General features: G+C 48.6%; 1 protein-coding gene across 1 annotated transcript in view; it reads right to left on the reverse strand.

Annotated features, from left to right (window-relative positions):
• Positions 1–21,565, reverse strand: part of focad (focadhesin) — a 148,486-nt gene that overhangs the window by 32,194 nt on the left and 94,727 nt on the right. Inside the window, exons 21-30 of the mRNA XM_056300322.1 lie at positions 20,676–20,797; positions 20,485–20,577; positions 20,304–20,392; positions 17,743–17,784; positions 12,227–12,332; positions 11,420–11,536; positions 8,844–9,082; positions 8,550–8,639; positions 4,541–4,688; positions 2,916–3,035 (exon numbers count right to left, since the gene is read on the reverse strand). Of these exons, the coding sequence (XP_056156297.1) occupies positions 2,916–3,035; positions 4,541–4,688; positions 8,550–8,639; positions 8,844–9,082; positions 11,420–11,536; positions 12,227–12,332; positions 17,743–17,784; positions 20,304–20,392; positions 20,485–20,577; positions 20,676–20,797 (1,166 nt within the window). The remainder of the gene's footprint in view (positions 1–2,915; positions 3,036–4,540; positions 4,689–8,549; positions 8,640–8,843; positions 9,083–11,419; positions 11,537–12,226; positions 12,333–17,742; positions 17,785–20,303; positions 20,393–20,484; positions 20,578–20,675; positions 20,798–21,565) is intronic.

Consider the following 21,565-nt stretch of genomic DNA (forward strand, 5'->3'; position numbering starts at 1 on the left):
AAGGTGGACTGCTGGGTGTACCATGAGATGGATTTGGCTACTATCATTCGGTGGTCTGTATCACACTCCGCTCCCTCTCATGGCTCGAGTGATACAAACATCCCTAATGTCAGATCTTCTAATAATGATGTAGTCGATCAGGTGCCAGTACTTTGAACGTGGGTACATCCAGGAGATCTTATATTTGTTCTTCATCTGGAACATGGTGTTGGTTATGGAGAGCACATAGGTTCAGGAGCCTAAACCATTAGCATTCATATGCCCAACTCCATGGCGTCCAATCCCACCTTTCCAAACCTCGCAATGAATCCTGACTCTTGCATTGAAATCCTAAAGAAGAAGAACGTTGTCTTTCTTGGGGACCTTAATGAGGCCATCGTCCAACTGCTGGTAGAAGCAATCCTTTACTTCGTCTTCAGATGGGGGGGTGTAGGTGCATAAGCACTAAAGAAGCTGGCATACTGTTTCACAGCATGAGGGATAAGGATAGATATGAGTCTTTCATTTATGCCAATGGGTGTTTCTGTCAGGTTGGGAAGGAGGTAAGGATGCACCGATACCGATACCACCATCGGGTATTGGTCCGATACTGTGCGCGTGTACTCGTACTCGTAATCATAAAACTGCTTCGATACAACAACACCCGATACCACTTTACAGCAGCGTTACATTCCCCTCTCAGTTGAGCAGGGAGGCGGTGGAGGAGGAGCAATGTCAGCTGTGTGGAGATATTTCAAAGTAAACGACGTTGACAAAAGTAAAGCCGACTGCAAATTATGCTCAGCAAAGTTTAGTGGCCAATCGGTCCCTATTCTAGTTCAAACACCCACCCTCGTACTGCATGCATTCGCCAACTGCATCTCTCCGCCCGGCAGTCTCGAAGGAGACGCCTCCCCACTTCCGTGACAAGGCGACTCCAGGCCGAACCACTGCTTTTTCCGACACACACAGAGACGCAGTCACGTGACGAACACAAGCCGACTCCGCCCCCCTCCCGAAGACAGCGCTGCCAATTACTGCTGCTTCATCGAGTCCGGCCATAGTCGGATCTGACGAGACCGAGGCGCAAACCCTGGTCCCAATGCTTAGACAAAGCCGATGCTTAGACGGCTAAAACCATCGCGGACTAAAATAACAAACAAAAAAAACCCAAAAAAAAAACAAAACCCCATCTCTTTCAACACAAGCAATTTGATAAAACAACTGAAGAACCAATTCGACGCCGAGTTCGAGGCATTTGCTAATAGCAGCGGGAAACAGCAACAACCAACTTTGCAGCAAACGCTGGAGAAGCGAGAGGACACGTCCAGAGATGACAACCTGCGGGCGGGGGACAGAACAGCTGGAACAAGCAGCTGGATGTTAAAATGTCAATAACGACAATTTGTTACACTAAAAAGTCAGGTTATATTTTAGTGAAATGTGAGGCAACGCCATGCTTAAGAAACACTTACAGCTGAATGTTCAAATGTCAGTAACGACAGTTTGTTACACTCGGAGAATGAACAACGTCTGATGAAAATAAAACACATTTTCAAAGTAATTGTAAGAAGTGTAATGGCATTATTAAGTACTCATATATAGTACTCGGTATCAGCAAGTACTGAAATGTAAGTACTTGTACTTGGTCTGAAAAAAAGTGGTATCGGTGCATCCCTAGCAGGAGGCAGTTCTCTGTTGCCTGCCCCACCCCATGTAGATGTTTGCCTTCTGTTGGGTACCCCTTCCAAAAGAAAGTATAGCCTAAGAGTACAGTTTGCCAAGGAGTACAGTCTCACTCAGGGCAGCAATATCTATGTTGCATCATTTCAGCTCTGTTGCGATCAGTGCAGTCCGATGCTCGGGCCTATCTGTACCATGGCTTGAGTCCAGAAGAGTTCTTATACTCCATGCTGCAAGCCGTAAGGGAAAGTGTTTTACTTTTCTATTGTGTTTTTGACTGCAAGTGGAATGTCCTGGTAGGGGCAGTAGCCTATCCTGGAACATTTGGAGTTGGCAATGTTTGGGCCACCTTTTCAAGGCCTTTCCCTGTTCAGGGTGAGCAATGTGGTCCTGGAAGAGAGCTGCTCAGACACACAAGGGTCTGCCGAAAGCAGCTGCCACTCGGTCCCAGCTGCTAGTGACCAATACCCTGTGTTGCTGCTGTGTAGGGGCCTGACTAGGAGCTCCCAGGTCATTCAGCCCTGTTCCCGTCACCAGGCACCCCATCGCCAGCAGACTTTTTAAGAGGTAGGGTATAGATGGAACACTCCCAGCAAGTGGTTGTAGGTACCTGCGCAATGAAGATGTTTAGAGTGACATGGGGATTGCGCTACTCCCAACATCACATTCTTGACATAAAGGAGATGGGTTCCAGTGGCAAGGGATAGTCCCAAGACTGGGATCTCCCCCTGCTAAAGGAGGATGCTGGTGGTCCAGTCTGTCAGACACCGCCTCAAAACTTGCCGCCATAGCTTGCTCACACTTTCTCTCAGGGTGTTCTCCCCTAGCCTTTGTCTTCTTGGACTTACCCACAAGGTAGCAGGGCTGGGCAGTGGTTGACTGATGTCAGGGTGGGCCCAGTCACCACGCCTCTGGGTCCACTGCAGCTCCGAGATCCCCTACCAGTTTAGCCGGGAGTCGCAAGACGGCCAGTTACCGTGGGGTTCCACGAGGAGGCCTGGTAAGAGTCTTGGTGAGGGAGAGGCTGTATACTAGCCTCGGAATACTTGCTTGCGGAATGTGCTTGGCTTTACACAGGACTGGATTTGGCCAGCGGTAGGGGCTAAGGGAGGAAGGTCATATGCATCCCTACACGCAATGTCTCATTAGCATGCTGCACTAGACGCATCACAACACCCTGTGAGCAAAGCTAACAACAAACACACACACACACAAACCCCCCTTGTGTCAGACATAACAATTCCCCCACTGACCTGCTGGCTCTCCTCCGTTAAGGTGCGCAGTGTGTTTATGACCTCATCTGCCGTGGTGGCGTCAATAAGGCCTGCGCTGAAGGCCGAAACACTCACGCATGCCACAGAGTAGGCCAAGACCTGAGGGGATGGGTGGGTGGGGTACAGTAAAAATAAAAGCATAATTAAAACAAAACTGGCTTTGTACATGTATTCAACCTTGACGTTTAAGGCCAGTGGATGCCCTTGGGCAAGGAGGCACGACTTGGTCATGCTCAAGTGAGCTGTAACAATCCAAGAGCTAAGCCTGCTGCTTTTCAGTGTTTGATGGACTGACAGATGAGCCTTTGCCCGTGAAGATAAGGCATTTCCAGATGACGTTGTGGAAGTGCAGCTGTATAGCTGTTATTAGAGTGCATAGCGGCACAGCTTGAACTTGGTCAGGGAAACAAAAACGGTTCTAGGAGAGAGAGTTACAACTAAATTGGCAGTTTTGTGGTCATTATTATAAACTACATTGCCATGTTATTTATCTCATCACTCCCTAGAATATTAACTTTTAATCATGTGAACAAATCTTTTCAATGACTCTTTTTAATGAACTGATTCTAATGATTCAGTACACTGAAGGGAACTGCTTCGTCCATCACAGAAACCTCGTACGTCAGACACACGTTTCAGCAGTTAACAGCACGTCGGTTATCATGAATAAGTTTCATCATTTAAAATTGCCGTATTTTAAAGACACAGTCAAACATGTAATCAAGTAATCCTTGACAATGTAACAATAATCTAATTACACTTTTTAAAAATGTAATCTGGGCTGATTATAGTTACTTATTTTTTGTAATCTGATTATGTAATCCAATTACAAGTTACTACCCAACCCTGAAAATAATCAATCACAAAGACAAAAGAAATTTGGCTTTTTACTTTTTGATTTGCCCCCCCCTCTCTTTTTTTTCTCCCCAATTGCATTCGACCAATTACCCCACTCTTCTGAGCCGTCCTGGTCGCTGCTCCACCCCCTCTGCCGATCCGGGGAGGGCTGCAGACTACCACATGCCTCCTCCAATACATGTGGAGTCACCAGCTGCTTCTTTTCACCTGACAGTGAGGAGTTTCACCAGGGGGACGTAGCACGTGGGAGGATCACGCTATTCCCCCCAGTGCCCCCTCCCCCGAACAGGCGCCCGACCGACCAGAGGAGGCGCTAGTGCAGCAACCAGAACACATACTCACATCCGGCTTCCCACCCACAGACACGGCAAATTGTGTCTGTAGGGACGTCCGACCAAGCCGGAGGTAACATGGGAATTCGAACCAGTGATCCCTGTGTTGGTAGGCAACGGAATAGACCATAGACCGCTACGCTACCCGGATGCCCCTAGAAAGTTGTCTTTTTAACCCTGCAGGCAATGACAAGACCTTATATTTACCCTGCTATTACAGAAGTGGAAGTGTGTCGGCCATGTTTGTGGAAAAAGGCCCATCATGTGGGATTTGGCACGTCTACAACAACTGAATGTTTTAAGATGATTGGCTGAGTAAGTACAAGCAGGCCTACGTATGCAGGGATAAAATGAAAATCTGCAAGATAGGGAGGCCTTCAGGACTGGATTGGGAGTAGTTAGTGCATACTGTACCTCCAGCATCATGCGACCACGGCCACTGCTATCATGGAGGCTGGCAAGCAGTCTATCCAGGGTCAGGGTGACGCGTGCTGTGGATTCAGCTTGTCCACTATTACACAGAGTGCCCAGTGCCAGCCCCAGACCCAGCACACATCCTGAACTAAGAGTAGCAAAAAATGAAAGAAAAGTTCACCATTACATACATATCATGTGTTAAAGGTAATGTGCTGTTTAAGTTCACAGCAATAAAAACAGGTACATGAACATCTCATGTCCACTAATTAATACCTTTCTTACACTGGAAGACTTTTAGTCTGGCACACACTCACATTTAACAACAGTTAGTCACAAGTTTGGCTTTTTCGTCTTTTTCTCCCCAATTGTACCCGGCCAATTACCCCACTCTTCCGAGCCGTCCCGGTCTCTGCTCCACCCCCTCTGCTGATCCGGGGAGGGCTGCAGACTACCACATACCTCCTCCATACATGTGGAGTCACCAGCCGCTTCTTTTCACCTGACAGTGAGGAGTTTCACCAGGGGGACGTAGTGCATGGGAGGATCACGCTGTTCCCCCCAGTTCCCCCTCCCCCCTGAACAGGTGCCCCGACCGACCAGAGGAGGCGCTAGTGCAGCAACCAGGACACACCCACATTCGGCTTCCCCCCCCGCAGACACGGCCAATTGTGTCTGTGGGGACGCCCGACCAAGCCGGAGGCAACACGGGGATTCGAACCAGCGAGTCCCGTGTTGATAGGCAACGGAATGGACCATCACGCCACCAGGAAGCCCCTGGCTTTTTGGTCTTAGAGAAGCACACATCATAAGATTCTGTTAAGACTGGAAGTCATGCAGCATCACACATTATAAGACTTCAGCAGGATTCTCTCAAAGATGTTTGATCTCCACCTTCCTCCTGTCTGAAACACTCATGGAGAAGAAGAAGAAAGCTGGTGCTACAGACACAGCGTGGGCAACGGAGTTCCCCGCATTCCTACAACCTCTTCCTACGGACAGTCACGCTTAGGATTAAGGTTTCAGTTTAGGGTTAAGTTTGTATGGTGTTAAAGGTATGGCCGAGGTTAGGATTAGGTTAAAGTCAGGTTGTCATTGTGTTGATCAAGGCAATGGATCGTAAAATTTGTCGGAATCAGAGCTCGAGCTGGGCTGGTACTCACCGGTACGCAGCACCGGTACTTCTACATTTTACTCTTTACCGTGACTTTTTCTTGTGTATTGGCTCGTCTCACAAGCTGCCGGTGCTCCTTTCTGCCCTCTCCATGTCCCGTTCTCTGGGCGAGTCATAATGGCCCTAAATAAACTGCATTACCCAGACGGAAGTGGGGGCAGTATGTGACGCTCTCCTGTTCCCGTTCTCGCCTGCCTGCTTTTCTCTGCCAGCGGCTAGTCTCCAGACAACTCAGAAGTCGAGCTTTTCCGACCTCCTACTAGAAAAAGCACAATGGAACGCCACTTAAAGTCGGAGTGGTCTCCCTACCATCTTGTAAACCTTCCCTTTAACTCTTGCTGGTACCCTTCTGTCACACATCACTCTTCTCCACCCACTCCACCCTGCCTGCACTCTCTTCTTCACCTCTCTTCTGCACTCCCCGTTACTTTGGACCGTTGAACCCAAGAAGAAATGTTACATTAACCTTACAATAACAGCCTGAAGGACAGCTGGATAGAGCATGGCGATGCAGATGTGCTTAGTCCATGTGACACATTAGAAGTAGAGAGAGGAGAAAGTACCGGATTTTTCCGGAATACAAAGAACTAAGGGCATCCCAGGCGGCACGGTGGCGAAGTGGTTAGCGCGGTCGCCTCACAGCAACAAGGTCCTGGGTTCGAGCCCCGGGGTAGTCCAACCTTGAGGGTCGTCCCAGGTCATCCTCTGTGTGGGGTCTGCATGTTCTCCCCGTGTCTGCGTGGGTTTCCTCCCACAGTCCAAAGACATGCAGGTCAGGTGACTCGGCCGTACTAAATTGTCCCTAGGTGTGAATGTGTGTGTGTGTGTGTGTGTGTGTGATGGCCTGGCGGCCTGTCCAGGGTGTCTCCCCGCCTGCCGCCCAATGACTGCTGGGATAGGCTCCAGCAACCCTGAGAGCAGGATAAGGGGGTTGCATAATGGATGGACTGCTGTTAGTCACATGATGTTTTTTCCTTTTTATTATACAGGCAGTGGACAGGTAGACAGGAAATGAGGGGGAGATATGACGTGTAACAAAGGTTGTCGGCTGGAATCGAACCAGCGACGTTGCAACCTCGTGGCCCTATGTTATATGTGCTGTAACCATTCGGCTTTGGAGGCGCCCCCCTTGTTCACATGCTGGCGTGTGTATGAGCCGGTACCGGAAGATCATTATTCCACCTGAACTCCTGCAGCGAATAAGAGCTACTAGGAGAGGTTGTGATGTTCACAGCATAATGTGTTTAGTCAAGCAGACAACCACTTTACTTATCACAGTAGAACATATTTCACTATGTACACCAGTGTCACAGTGTCACAGCGTCAGTGTGTGGCGCAATGACATCATCAGGCCAGGATGCCCTTCCATCCATCCATCCATTATCCAAACCGCTTATCCTGCTCTCAGGGTGGCGGGGATGCTGGAGCCTATCCAGCAGTCATTGGGTGGCAGGTGGGGAGACACCCTGGACAGGCTGCCAGGCCATCATAAACACACACACACACACACACACACACACATTCATACCTAGGCACAATTTAGTAGGGCCGAGTCACCTGACCTACAGGTCTTTGGACTGTGGGAGGAAACCGGAGCCCCCGGAGGAAACCCACACAGACACGGGGAGAACATGCTAACTCCACACAGAGGACGACCTGGGACGACCTCCTAGGTTGGACTACCCCGGGGCTCAAACCCAGGACCTTGTTGCTGTGAGGCGACTGCACTAACCACTGCGCCACCGTGCCGCCCCTTAATCATCCTGTAGTGAATTCAGGGTGCAGCCGGGAATCGAACCTGGCTCGTCCGCACCACAGGTGACTGCACTAAGCAGTCGAGCAGTCGACTAAAGGGTCGGACCCAGAAAAGGGCAGTGCTGGCACTTGTCTCTTTTCCAGTTCCAGCACTGGTGGGAATATGTGTGGGGGAAACAACGACACCGTGTCCATGTTAGTCCAGCCTTCTGACTGCCGGTGTGCTGGGGTCAGACATGGACAGCGACTCTGTTGTACGACTATGAATCATGTTGAAGTGACAACACACACCTCATGAGCAGGACTGAAGATCTGCAATAATAGTAAACATGTCTGACTTGCCCACCGAGGCAAATTTGTGATATTGGGCTGTACAAATAACATTGATCTGATTTGACTTGTCTTAACAGTCGAGACCGGAGAAAGACAGCTCTTACTATCTTCAGCTGACGGGTGGGGTGACGGGTGGGGTGACGGGTGGGGTGACGGGTGGGGTGACGGGTGGGGTGACGGGAGCTCACAGCAGAACACTGTGACTGTGTTACAAGTTGGAAACTAGGCTAAAACTCTGAAACCGCTTCGCATACTGCCCCACCAACAAAGTGAAGACCTGGCATGGGGCATCCGGGTGGCGTGGCGGTCTATTCAGTTGCCTACCAACACGGAGATCGGCGGTTCGAATCCCCGTGTTACCTCCGGCTGGGTCGGGCGTCCCTACAGACACAATCGGCCGTGTCTGCAGGTGGGAAGCCAGATGTGGGTATGTGTCCTGGTCGCTGCACTAGCGCCTCCTCTGGTCGGTCAGGGCAATTGGGGGGAATAGTGTGATCCTCCCACGCGCTACGTCCCCCTGGTGAAATTCCTCACTGTCAGGTGAAAAGAAGCGGCTGGTGACTCCACATGTATGGGAGGAGGCATGTGGTAGTCTGCAGCCCTCCCCGGATCAGCAGAGGGGGTGGAGCAGAGACCGGGACGGCTTGGAAGAGTTGGGCAATTGGCCGGATACAATTGGGGAGAAAAGGGGGGGGGGGTCCAAAAAAAAGAAGAAGTTAAGAACTGGCACAAGCACACAGTACTGACTTATATTCCAGGTTGGGGTCAAAGGAGCAGCGTTCCAATGTGTCCAAAGAATTCAGCAGCAGGTCGTTCTCCTTCGGAACGGACACATCACTGGAGGAGAGGCAGAAGGAGGGGAAAGCAGCATTTGTGAGAAAACCACTTGTCTACAATCACAAACATCCAGGGTCAACATAAAAATTGTAGAGCAACCATTCTATGTTCTTCTATAGCCATGTAGCACGAACACACACACACACACGAACACACACACACACACACACACACACACACACACACACAGGCCTTCCTGCTTACCTGAGGCGCTCGCTGTGCAGACAGGACATGACCAGGCCCAGGGCCAGGCCGGAGTGGAACTGGATGGCCTGGGAGTCGTCGGCGCTGGATGAGCTGGGAAGGCCGGCCTGCAGGGTGGACAGCACCTCGGCCACGCTGTTCCTGTGCCAGCTGGCCAGCACGGGCACCAGCAGGGACAAGGCCAGGGTGGCACAGGAGCGGGCTATAGCACTCGCCGTGTTCTCCCCCGAGTAGGAGCGCTGGGGGGGAGGGGGGAGATCAACAAACCCAAACATTTATTTTTGGTTGAAAAAGTGACGCCCTTCAGCCACTAAGCTTTAAATCACTGCTTTTGATGTCCTAACTATTTACTGCAGTACCGTGCTCAGTGAGACTGCATTACCCTAAAACTCATCTTTCTGCCTTAGCCTACAATTAGCTGTCTTTAAATTGAGTGCTTCACAACCTGTACTGCATGGTGGGTCGGTTTCTGTCTCAATGAATTTACCAACCACTGTTCTGCCCACGAGATTATATAGATTACAGAGTATAGATTATAGAGTATAGAGTATAGATTTCAGAGTATAGAAGTATAGATTGTAGCATATATAGTGTATATATTATAGAGTATAGATTATAGTGTATACATGATAGAGTACAGATTATAGCGTATACATTATAGAGTATATATTAGTGTATAGATTATAGAGTATACATTATATAATATAGATTACAGAGCATAGATTATAGTGTATAGATTATAGCGTATACATTATAGAGTATAGATTACAGAGCATAGATTATAGAGTATACATTACAGAATATAGATTATAGTGTACAGATTATATAGTATAGATTGTTGATCATTGCAAACTGTTCTCCTCTCTGACATCTTTTCTCTCTCTCTCTCTCTCTGAATGATGTCTTCTTTCTCTTCTGTGTGTGAATGGTGTGATGTGAGACTTTAACTTAAAGTTAAAGTCTCCCTTGTGTGCACATGCAGTCTGTCCTCCTCCCAGGTCTCCATGGTGATGGTGGTCGCCACCTGGACAATGCTTGGCATCCCCCTCATCAACCCTTTTATATCTTATAAATCCATATAATTTTGTTATCTTGTTTTAATGTTATATCCTTCTCTCACTGAGATGTGTGACTATTTTGTTCCCCCACATGGTGATGGTGGTCGCGTTGCTCAGGTCCTGGGCCGTGCTGGTGGCATCTGGACACTGCTTGGCATCCTCCTCATCATATTCTTCATATATATAACAAAATCCAGTGATTCAAGTAAATTCAGAATTTACTTGAATTTATTTTATGAATTTATTTCTGAATTTACTTGACTCACTGGATTAATTTGCTCCTTATTTGTTGAGCACTTTGCCCACCGTTGAGTGTTTCTTTTAACAAATATATATACATATATATATATTCCCCCCTTTTTTCTCCCCAATTGTATCCTGCCAATTACCCCACTCTCCCTGAGGTTTCTTCCTGTTTTTCCTCCCTGTTGAAGGTTTTTAGGGCGTTGTTCCTGATCTGCTGTGAGGGTCTGAGGACAGGATGTTGTGCTGCAGTAAAGCCCCCTGATATTGGGATACTGGGATATTGGGCTATACAAATAAAATTGACTTGACCATAAATTCTCATCACAATTTGCTGCAAGCCACACACAAAGCTAACTAGTGCTGAAACGATCAGTCGATTAATCGAGCTATAGGAAATTAATTTTTTGCTGTCCATTAATCGTTCGAGTCATTTATCACGTAATAATGCAAAACTTGTGTTGGTGCAGTTTCATTCATGCCAAGATTTGCTCGTCCTCCTCTGGTTTACGGCATTATGAAATGAGTACTTCACGGGTTTTTTTGGCTGTTGGTCAAACTAAGTAAAAAGTTTTAAGATGTGAGTTTGGACTCTGGAAGCTCAAGATGGGCTTCATCAGTATTTTTGACTTTTATGAGATTAAATGATGAATTGATTAATCGGAAAAAAGATTAATAGACTAATCGATTATGAAAATAATTATCAGTTGTAGCGTTGTAAAGCTACTACTATTTCACTTCATTACCTGGAAGAAGGGTGACCCCCCCCCCTTTTTCTCCCCAATTGCATCCAGCCAATTACCCCACTCTTCCAAGCCGTCCTGGTCTCTGCTCCACCCTCCCGCTGATCTGGGGAGGGCTGCAGACTACCACATGCCTCCTCCCATACATGTGGAGTCACCAGCCGCTTCTTTTCACCTGACACTGAGGAGTTTCACCAGGGGGACGTAGCGTGTGGGAGGATCACGCGAGTCCCCCCAGTTCCCCCTCCCCCCGAACAGGCGCCATGACCGACCAGAGGAGGCGCTAGTGCAGCGACCAGGACACATACCCACATCCAGCTTCCCACCCACAGACACGGACGATTGTGTCTGTAGGGACGCCCGACCAAGCCGGAGGTAACACAGGGATTCGATCTTGCGATGCCCATGTTGGTAGGCAACGGAATAGACCACTATCCTACCCGGATGCCCCGAGAAGGGTGATTTTAAGACATGTTATCAACAGAGAAGGGTGAGAGGCAGAGGTAGAAAGAGGACGACAGATGATATTTACATGTAGAAACCATGGGAAGACTTGTCCTTGGGCCCTGTAGCTGCTGCTGATGATGCTGAGCAGCGTGTCCAGCACCATCGTCAACCAGCTTGCTGTGGGGACGATCTCCGGCCCGACCTGTAGCACACAACACACACACAATCAGAATTAGAAACACTTGGTCATTTCATTTAATGCACTCACGCACATGAAATGAAACGAAACATAATTTTCCCCAGCCCACAGCAGTGCAACACAAAGAAGAAAAACACACCCAAAACTACAAGAACACACATATCCACACTATCACATATAGTATCTAAACTAAACAAATAAATCACTGTCCAGGAGAACGAACGCCAGCCAGGATGACTGTTGGAACTGCCGGTCTGCGTGGGCTAGCAGTTAGCTTAGCCTGCCCCACTTCCGCGTCCCGTCAGACCGGCCCCGGTGTTTCCTCTTCGGGCACAGCTCCAGGCAGGGCCGTGGTCCCTGGGCCCACAGGACGCAGCAGACCAAGCTCTCCCAGCCGATCCAGCACTAGCACTCCCAGCCATCAAACGAAGACAAACTTAGACACAGACGTGGACAAAGACACTAAATGGACGGTACTGGGTGAGGCCACTGCAAACGTGAATTCGCGCCGCCATCTTCCCACACTGGAAGCAGAGAATTCTCATGTGCTGTATATTCTGATGTAACATTGTCCTATAAGCGTCCCTTCACAACAGGCCAGCACTGTAGCTGTTCCACTGAGTTGTCCAACATATGAGATGATGAAATGAAGTTCAGTGAAGGTGCAGGCAGGCTCGGGTCTGAGATGCTCACCGTGAGGCTGTCTGTTTCTGCAGGCAGGTTGCTCTCGTATTTAGCCAGAATGGCAGCCAGCCCGCTCAGAGCCAGGATGGAGTTGCCCTGCACCACTGGACTGTCCCTGGCAGCAGGACACAGAACGGCAGATGGTTTTAACACGGCACAGTCTACAGTACGAAGCACTCACGTATTTAAAGGGTGTTGCAGTGTTTTGCAACAACTCTTTCAATGTCTCATGTACTCGTGTCTCATGTACATCTCTGTTAAAAGCCATTATCATTACCAGCATTCACACTGTAGTGGGCTTTAAGTTTAAAGATGCTGTAGGCAACCTTCTTTTAACACCATTTTGTCATATTTGGTGAAATTCACATCATATACCAAAACTACCCATCAAATAAATGCACTGTAAAAAATGTGGTCTCTCTGGCTGCTTCTGGAACTTCCTTTTTTTTTTTAAAAGATTATTTTATCCACTATATTTGACAGTGATAGTAGAGAGACAGGAAAGGCAGGGGAGAGAGAGGGGATGACATACCGCAAAGGGCCGGGCCGAATTCGAACTTGGGCCACTGTGGTAAGGCCTCATGTGGAACGCCCTCTACCGGGTGAGACACCAGGGCGTACCTCCGGAGCTATATTATTTATTTATTTATTTTTGGATTTTCTCCCCAGTTGTATTTGGCAAACTTCCCCACTCTTCGGAGCCGTCCTGGTCTCTGCTCCACCCCCTCTGCTGATCCGGGGAGGGCTGCAGACTACCACATGTCTCCTCCGATACACATGGAGTCACCAGCCGCTTCTTTTCACCTGACAGTGAGGAGTTTCACCAGGGGGACGCAGCGCGTGGGAGGCTCACGCTATTCCCTTCAGTTCCCCCTCCCCCCAACAGGCGCCCCAACTGACCAGAGGAGGTGCTAGTGCAGCGACCAGGATACATACCCACATCCGGCTTCCCACCCGCAGACACAGCCAATGGTGTCTGTAGGGGCACCTTACCAAGCCGGAGGTAACACAGGGATTCGAACCGGAGATCCCCGTGTTGGTAGGCAACAGAATAGACTGCCATGCTACCCGGACACACCCCTGAAACTATATTCTGATTTGCAAAAAAATCCATTTGGTCCAAATGAAACAACCAATCACTGCTCAGGAGCACCTCTAACTCAGTGTCAATCATGCCATGTGCAGGTGCAGGGTGGCCTGGTACTTTGGAAGTAACGATCTTCATAAGTACTTCATTTATACCTAAAACAGGGCCTCACAACAAAAATGTTAATGTAACTGAGAAAAAATACGGTAGGCAGAAAATATTTTTTACATGCATAGATTATCTACAACTATGAGACTTGCCAGTTACGACAGGCCAACTCGTGCACGGGCATGAAGCTGGTATGGAAGGAGAGATTATAGGAGGAAGGAGGAAGCGGAGGGAAGGGGGAATGGATTTTTTTTGGGGGGGGGGGTCATTTTGTCAAAATTGTGCACCTCCCTGAAGTTACTTCCAGCAATTTTAACTGGCTTTTTGAATCAGCTTAACTATTGGTGCAGACGGTCAACACGCTAATGTTATAGTTGTAGTATGAAAAATACCACTTTAAGCCCCAGCTAGTATCTGCAACCCTCATCCTCCACGATGATCCTCATCCTATATGATGATCCTCATCCTATATGATGAACCTCATCCTGCATGATGATCCTCATCCTATATGATGATCCACATCCTGTATGATGATGATCATCCTGCATGATGATCCTCATCCTATATGATGATCCACATCCTGCATGATGATCCTCATCCTATATGATGATCCTCATCCTGCATGATGATCCTCATCCTATATGATGATCCTCATCCTGCATGATGATCCTCATCCTATAGGATGATCCTCATCCTGTATGACGATCCTCATCCTATAGGATGATCGTGATGATCCTCATCCTGTATGACGATCATCATCCTGCATGATGATCCTTATCCTGTATGATGATCCTCATCCTGCATGATGATCCTCATCATGTATGAGCTCTGACTGACAATAGGGAAGCATTTTAAAAGGACTAAAAACTGTGTTTTGCATGTTTTTAGCCCATTTGCTACAAATCTAGTATAATTCACATTATTCCCAATTCATGTTACCCCCTATACATGTTTAGATTCTGGAGTAATCATCTGATTTGCCAGTTTCTTTTAACTCAGATCTCATCTTCTCATCTCATCTTCAGCCGCTTCTCCGGGGTCGGGTCGCAGTGGCAGCAAGCTAAGTAGGGCACTCCAGACTCCCCTGTCCTCAGCAACACCCTCCAGCTCCTCCTGGGGGATCCCAAGGTGTTCCCAGGCCAGATTGGGCATGTAGTCCCTCCAGTGAGTTCTGGGTCTACCCCGGGGTCTCCTCCCAGTTGGCCGTGCCCAGTAAACCTCCAAAGGAAGGCGCCCAGGAGGCATCCTGATCAGATGCCCGAACCACCTCAACTGGCTCCTTTCGATGCGAAGGCGCAGCGGCTCTACTTAAAGCTCCCTCCGGATGTCTGAGCTCCTCACACTATCTCTAAGGCTGAGCCCAGACACCCTATGGAGGAAACTTATTTCAGCCACTTGTATCTGCGATCTCACCCTTTCGGTCACTACCCAAAGCTCACGACCATAGGTGAGGATGGGAACGAAGATTGACTGGTAAATTGAGAGCTTTGCCTTCCGGCTCAGCTCCCTCTTCGCTACATTGGTCCAGTATAACATCCACGTTACTGCTGATGCTGCACCAATCCACCTGTCAATCTCCCACTCCATCCTACCCTCACTCGTGAACAAGACCCCGAGATACTTGAACTCCTTCACTTGAGGCAACAACTCATCCTCAACCCGGAGGGAGCAATCCACCATTTTCCAGTAGAGAACCATGGCCTCAGACTTGGGAGGTGCTGACTCTCATCCCAGCAAACTCAGATGTTCAGCTTAAAATTCCTTGCTTCTCCAGCTCCCTTTCATGGTGCCATGATGACATCATAACGTCTGGCAGAAAATCTGCACTTCATTTATTTATTTCGCCCCGTTTTTCTCCCCAATTGTACTTGGCCAATTACCCCACTCTTCCGAGCCATTCCAGTTGCTGCTCCATGCCCCTCTGCTGATCCGGGGAGGGCTGCAGACTACCACATGCCTCCTCCGATACATGTGGAATCACCAGCTGCTTCTTTTCACCTGACAGTGAGGAGTTTCACCAGGGGGATGTAGCGCATGGGGGAATTACGCTATTCCCTCCAGTTCCTCCTCCCCCTTGCACAGGCACCCCCGACCGACAAGAGGAGGCGATAGTGCAGTGATCAGGACACATACCCACATCCGGCTTACCACCCGCAGACATGGCCAATTGTGTCTGTAGGGATCCCCGACCAAGCCGGAGGCAACATGGGGATTCAAACCAGTGATCCCTGTGTTGGTAGGCAACAGAATAGACTGCCACGCCACCAGGACACCCTGAAAATCCACTTTAAATGGCATTTTCCCATAATGATGATGTAACTTTGACAAAAAATAAAGGTGACCAAATATTCACCGTGGTGGATTACCTCAAACAAGTTTCAGGTCTTAGCAAGTTGATTGTCACACCGTACTGAACAGAATGGAAACCAATGGAAGGCAGGAGACATACATTTTAAAACATCTAAAAAAAATCAAAAAGTGGTATGCTTTGAGAAATGGTCTGGAGTAAGGTTAAGTGATTCGTAGGGAATGGGATAACACACAAAAACATTGGTATTGTGGCGCCTCGGTAGCATGGCAGTCTATTCTGTTGCTTACCAACACGGGGATCGCCGGTTCGAAGCCCCGTGTTACGGGCGTCCCTACAGACACAATTGGCCGTGTCTGCGGGTGGGAAGCCAGATGTGGGTATGTGTCCTGGTCGCTGCACTAGTGCCTCCTCTGGTCGGCCGAGGTGCCGGTTCAGGGGGGAGGGGGAACTGGGGGGAATAGTGTGATCCTCCCACGCACTATTCCCCCTGGTGAAACTCCTCACTGTTGGGTGAAAAGAAGCGGCTGGTGACTCCACATGTGTCGGAGGAGGCATGTGGTAGTTTGCAGCTCTCCCTGGATCAGCAGAGGGGGTGGAATAGTGACCACGACGGCCTGGAAGAGTGGGGTAATTGGTCGAATGCAAGTGGGGAGAAAAGGGGGGAAAATTTAGAAAAAAAAACACCACTGGAATGGTCCTTAAAACTTAGACACAGAGAGCACATGTCTGTGACAGACCACCAAACATTCCAGTGTGGAAACTGTACTGATGTGGTTGTAGGGATGCAGTTGTAGGGATGCAGTTGTAGGGATGTAGTTGTGGGGTTGTAGTTGTAGGGATGTAGTTGTAGATATGTGGTTGTAGGGATGTAGTTGTAGATATGTGGTTCTAGGGATGTAGTTGTAGATATGTGGTTGTAGGGATGTAGTTGTAGGGATGTAGTTGTAGATATGTAGTTGTAGGGATGTAGTTGTAGATATGTAGCTGTAGGGATGTAGCTGTAGAGATGTAGCTGTAGGGATGTAGCTGTAGAGATGTAGTTGTAGGGATGTAGTTGTAGATATGTGGTTGTAGGGATGTAGTTGTAGGGATGTAGTTGTACGTTACACGTTGATTGGACAGTTATGGTTTATGATGCGTTTTACATTACATTACAGTCATTTAGCCGACGCTTTTATCCAAAGCGACTTACAATAAGAGCATCATTTAACGTAGGAAATCAGGAGAACTACTAGTCATCAGAGGTCATAAGTGCATCTAAACAAGCATCTAAGAGCAAAACCAGGGCTGAAGTGTAAGCGCAAGAAAGAGATTTTTTTTTTAAGGAGTGAATACAATAAGTGCTAAGAACAAGTAACAGGGTACCAGTAGTTCTTACAGAGGTGAGTTTTCAAACTGCGCCGAAAGATGGGCAGCGACTCGGCTGTCCTGACATCAGTGGGGAGTTCATTCCACCACTGTGGGGCCAGGACAGAAAAGAGCCGGGACCGGGTCGATCGGCAGCAGGGGCCTCTGAGCGACGGGGCAACCAGGCGTCCCGAGGCAGCGGAGCCAAGTGGCCGGGCGGGGGTGTAGGGCTTGACCATGGCCTGGAGATAGGAAGGAGCTGTTCCTTTCATCCAGTCTTAAACTGGATGCGAGCAGCTACTGGAAGCCAGTGTAGGGACATGAGAAGGGGAGTTGTGTGGGAGAACTTAGGGCAGTTGAACACCAGACGAGCTGCAGCTTTCTGAACAAGCTCCAGAGGTCTGATGGCCGACGCTGGGGCGCCAGCAAGGAGGGAGTTGCCGTAGTCCAGCCAGGAGATGACCAGAGCCTAGATGAGCACCTGTGCCGTCTCGTCAGTGAGTTGTAGGGATGTAGTTGTAGATATGTAGTTGTAGATATGTGATTGTAGGGATGTAGTTGTAGGGATGTAGTTGTTGATATGTAGTTGTAGAAATGTAGTTGTAGATATATGATTGTAGGGATGTAGTTGTAGATACATAGTTGTAGGAATGTAGTTGTAGTCTGACTCACTTTGCAGCAGACTTGATGGCGTCTGTCAGCTGGTCTCTGGCCCTGTCAGAGAAACAGGAAAAGAAAGATGGAAGACACAGAGGGAATAAAAGAGGGAGAGCAGCAGAGAGAAAAATAAATGACAAATTCCATCCCTGGATAAAAAGGGAGGCCATTTCCTCTCCTCATAAAATTATTTATGACCACCAGAGATCAGTCAACACAAAGCACGTTTGCCCAGTAGTGTCTACATGTACCGTGTGTGTGTGTGTGTGTGTGTGTGTGTGTGTGTGTGTGTGTGTGTGTGTGTGTGTGTGTGTGTACAGCTGTCTAATCACATACAGTACAGAATGCACAGAATGTGTTTACTTCTGAATGAATGAGCTTCTCTATGTACACACAGTAAATGTGCACACACAATGTGCATATAGCCTGAGGCATGGAGAAGAAACAGATGTGCAGAGCTGTAACAACTACAGAGGTATAAAGTTGATCAGCCACAGCATGAAGATTTGGGAAAGAGTAATAGAAGCTAGGTTAAGAGGAGAGGAGATGATCAGCAGCAGCAGTATGGTTTCATGCCAGGAAAGAGCACCACAGATGTGGTGTTTGCTTTGAGAATGTTGATGGAGAAGTATAGAGGAGGCCAGAAGGAGGTACACTGTATCTTTGTGGATTTAGAGAAAGCATATGACAGGGTGCCAAGAGAGGAGGTGTGGTATTGTATGAGGAAGTCGGGAGTAGCAGAGAAGTATGCAGGAGTGGTGCAGGATATATATGAGGGCAGTGTGACAGAGGTGAGGTGTGAGGTTGGAATGACAGATGGGTTCAAGGTGGAGGTGGGATTACATCAAGGATCGGCTCTGAGCCCTTTCTTGTTTGCAATGATGATGGACAGGTTGACAGACGAGATCAGGCAGGAGTCTCTGTGGACTACGATGTTTGTGGATGACATTGTGATCTGTAGCGAGAGTAGGGTGCAGGTTGAGGAGAGCCTGGAGAGGTGGAGGTATGCACTGGAGAGAAGAGGAATGAAAGTCAGTGGGAGCAAGAAGGAATACCTAAGCGTGAATGAGAGGGAGGACATTGGAATGGTGAGGATGCAAGGAGTAGAAGTGATGAAGGCATTTGAGTTTAAATACTTGGGGTCAACTGTCCAAAGTAATGGGGGAGTGCAGTAGAGAGGTGAAGGAGAGGGTGCAGGCAGGGTGGCTGTGGCGACCCCTAACGGGAGCAGCAGAAAGTAGTAGTTGTGGTAGTAGTTGTATTAGTATTAGTAGTAGTAGTATATGTACACACAGTAAGCAGCAGTTTGAGGAGTCAACATGCCAGGTGAAGGTAAAAGCGAGGTGGGTACTTGCTAATGAAAGCTTAACTTGGCCATTGATACAACACACGCATGTCTATGTGCTCTATCATGGCCCAGTGTTCTTCAGTGCTCATGGGCACTACGGAAAGCCTTTAATGTAGAATTGTGGAGCAAAGCCCCACTACACATGACAGTGAACAACTAGGACTGCTCCGGAGAGCAGAGCATTGGTTCAACAACTGCTACCATGGTACATTATTTTTACAGTAGCTCCACGAGCCAGACAGGATGTCTGAAAGCTGGTATGAGGAGTTCGTCACTATTTATCAGCCCTGATTTAATTCTGATACCTATGTATCAGTGACCGTTGGTGAGAAGATGATGTTCATGTATAATGATTCCAAATGTGTGTCTGTGGTTGGATTCCTTACAAAGTCATCACTGTATATCTCACTAACAAACACCAAGACATCTCTCTCTTCTGTCCAAAACAAATACACCAGCTACCAGATGGGGAGTGTAGATCTTTACGACAATGAAGAATCAAGCTGTTCTTTCATTAAACACTTTTGCGTGTGTCCACACAACTCTTCACAGCAAGCTTTAAGTAAAACGTTTTTCTACTATGTTAATCAATACATGTTTGATGAGTGGCAGAGAAATGCTGAGACAATGGCAGCAGAGAGGGTGATTCAGAACACAACCAACTCCAGAGAGGTGATGCAGGTTCTCCTCACATCTCCAGAGAGGTGATACAGGTTCTCCTCACATCTCCAGAGAGGTGATGCAGGTTCTCCTCAAATCTCCAAAGAGATGGTGCAGGTTCTCCTCACATCTCCAGAGAGGTGATGCAGGTTCACCTCAAATCTCCAAAGAGATGGTGCAGGTTCTCCTCACATCTCCAGAGAGGTGATGCACGTTCTCCTCACATCTCCAGAGAGGTGATGCAGGTTCTCCTCACATCTCCAGAGAGGTGATGCAGGTTCTCCTCACATCTCCAGAGAGGTGATGCAGGTTCTCCTCACATCTCCATAGAAGTGATGCAGGTTCACCTCAAATCTCCAAAGAGATGGTGCAGGTTCTCCTCACTTCTCCAGACAGGTAATGCAGATCTCCTCACATCTCCAGAGAGGTGATGCAGGTTCTCCTGGTTGCGTGTTATTGAGCTACGTGTGTGTGTGTGTGTGTGTGTGTGTGTGTGTGTGTGTGTGTGTGTGTGTACACGTGCATGTTAGTGATGGTTGGGTGTGGATGAGAGAGATGAGTTTCTGACCAGAGCCAGGCACAGTGGTGCTGGTACTGCAGCTCCTCGGGGCTTCCCTTGCCCTGTCTCTGCTGCATCTCAAGGTCTGCATGTCGCCCCTAAGGCCAAACACACCACCAGCAGTCAAACAAATACCAGGACTCAACAAGTTAAACACAAAGACTTACAATCCCCAAACACACACACAAACCTGCAGCACAGCATGGAAGGCTCGACTCATGAACCCCCGCCAGGCCTGGGGCAACAGGAGGGCTCGGTGCCACTCAGACGGCTGAATGTTCACCTAGACACAAAGGAGAAACAAACCTGCTGATATGGCATTTGGCTTCATGGAACAAACCAAACAAAGAGAAGAGAGTGGCGATGAGGAGGGTCTAGTACTTCATAAATGAGGGCAGCCAGGGTCTGCTGGTAGCTGCGGCTGCGGCTGACAAGGAAGCGGTTGATCGGTTTGCCGTCACGATCGGTCTGAACAGGAAGCTCATAAGACAGGAGAAGTCCAGCTGGAAGCCAAACAAACAGGGATTTTCACACACACACACACACACACAGAATCTCACAGTAATTATGTGAATTATGTTTGGGGAAAAATCAAAGCTGAAATGACAGCACATGGTAAATACACCGATCAGCCAGGACAGCAAAACCACTGACAGCTGAGTGAAGAACAGTGATTATCTTGTTACCATGGCACCTGTCAAGGGGTGGGATGTATCAGGCAGCAACTAACAGTCAGTTCTTGAAGTTGATGTGTTGGAAGCAGGAAATATGGGCAAGCGTAAGGATCTGAGAGACTTTGACAAGGGCCAAGTAGTGGTGGCTAGACGACTGGGTCAGAGCATCTAAAACACGGCAGGTCTTGTGGGGTGTTCCTGGTATGCAGTGGTCAGTACCTACAAAAAGTGGTCCAGAGGCGGTGGCCTCTTTCAGCAGGATAATATGCCCTGCCGCACTGCAAAAATTCTCCAGGAATGTGTCCGGGTAGCGTGGTGGTCTATGCTGTTGCCTACCAACACGGGGATCGCCGGTTCGAATCGCCATGTTACCTCCGGCTTGGTCGGGCATCCCTACAGAGAAAATTGGCTGTGTCTGCAGATGGGAAGCCGGATGTGGGTATGTGTCCTGGTCACTGCACTAGTGCCTCCTCTGGTCGGTCGGGGCACCTGTTTGAGGGGGAGGGGGAACTGGGGGAATAAGGTGATCCTCCCACATGCTACGTCCCCCTGGTGAAACTCCTCACTGTCAGGTGAACAGAAGCAGCTGGTGACTCC

This window comes from Lampris incognitus, chromosome 20 (assembly GCF_029633865.1).
Source record: "Lampris incognitus isolate fLamInc1 chromosome 20, fLamInc1.hap2, whole genome shotgun sequence".
In the NCBI taxonomy this organism is placed as follows: Eukaryota; Metazoa; Chordata; class Actinopteri; order Lampriformes; family Lampridae; genus Lampris; species Lampris incognitus.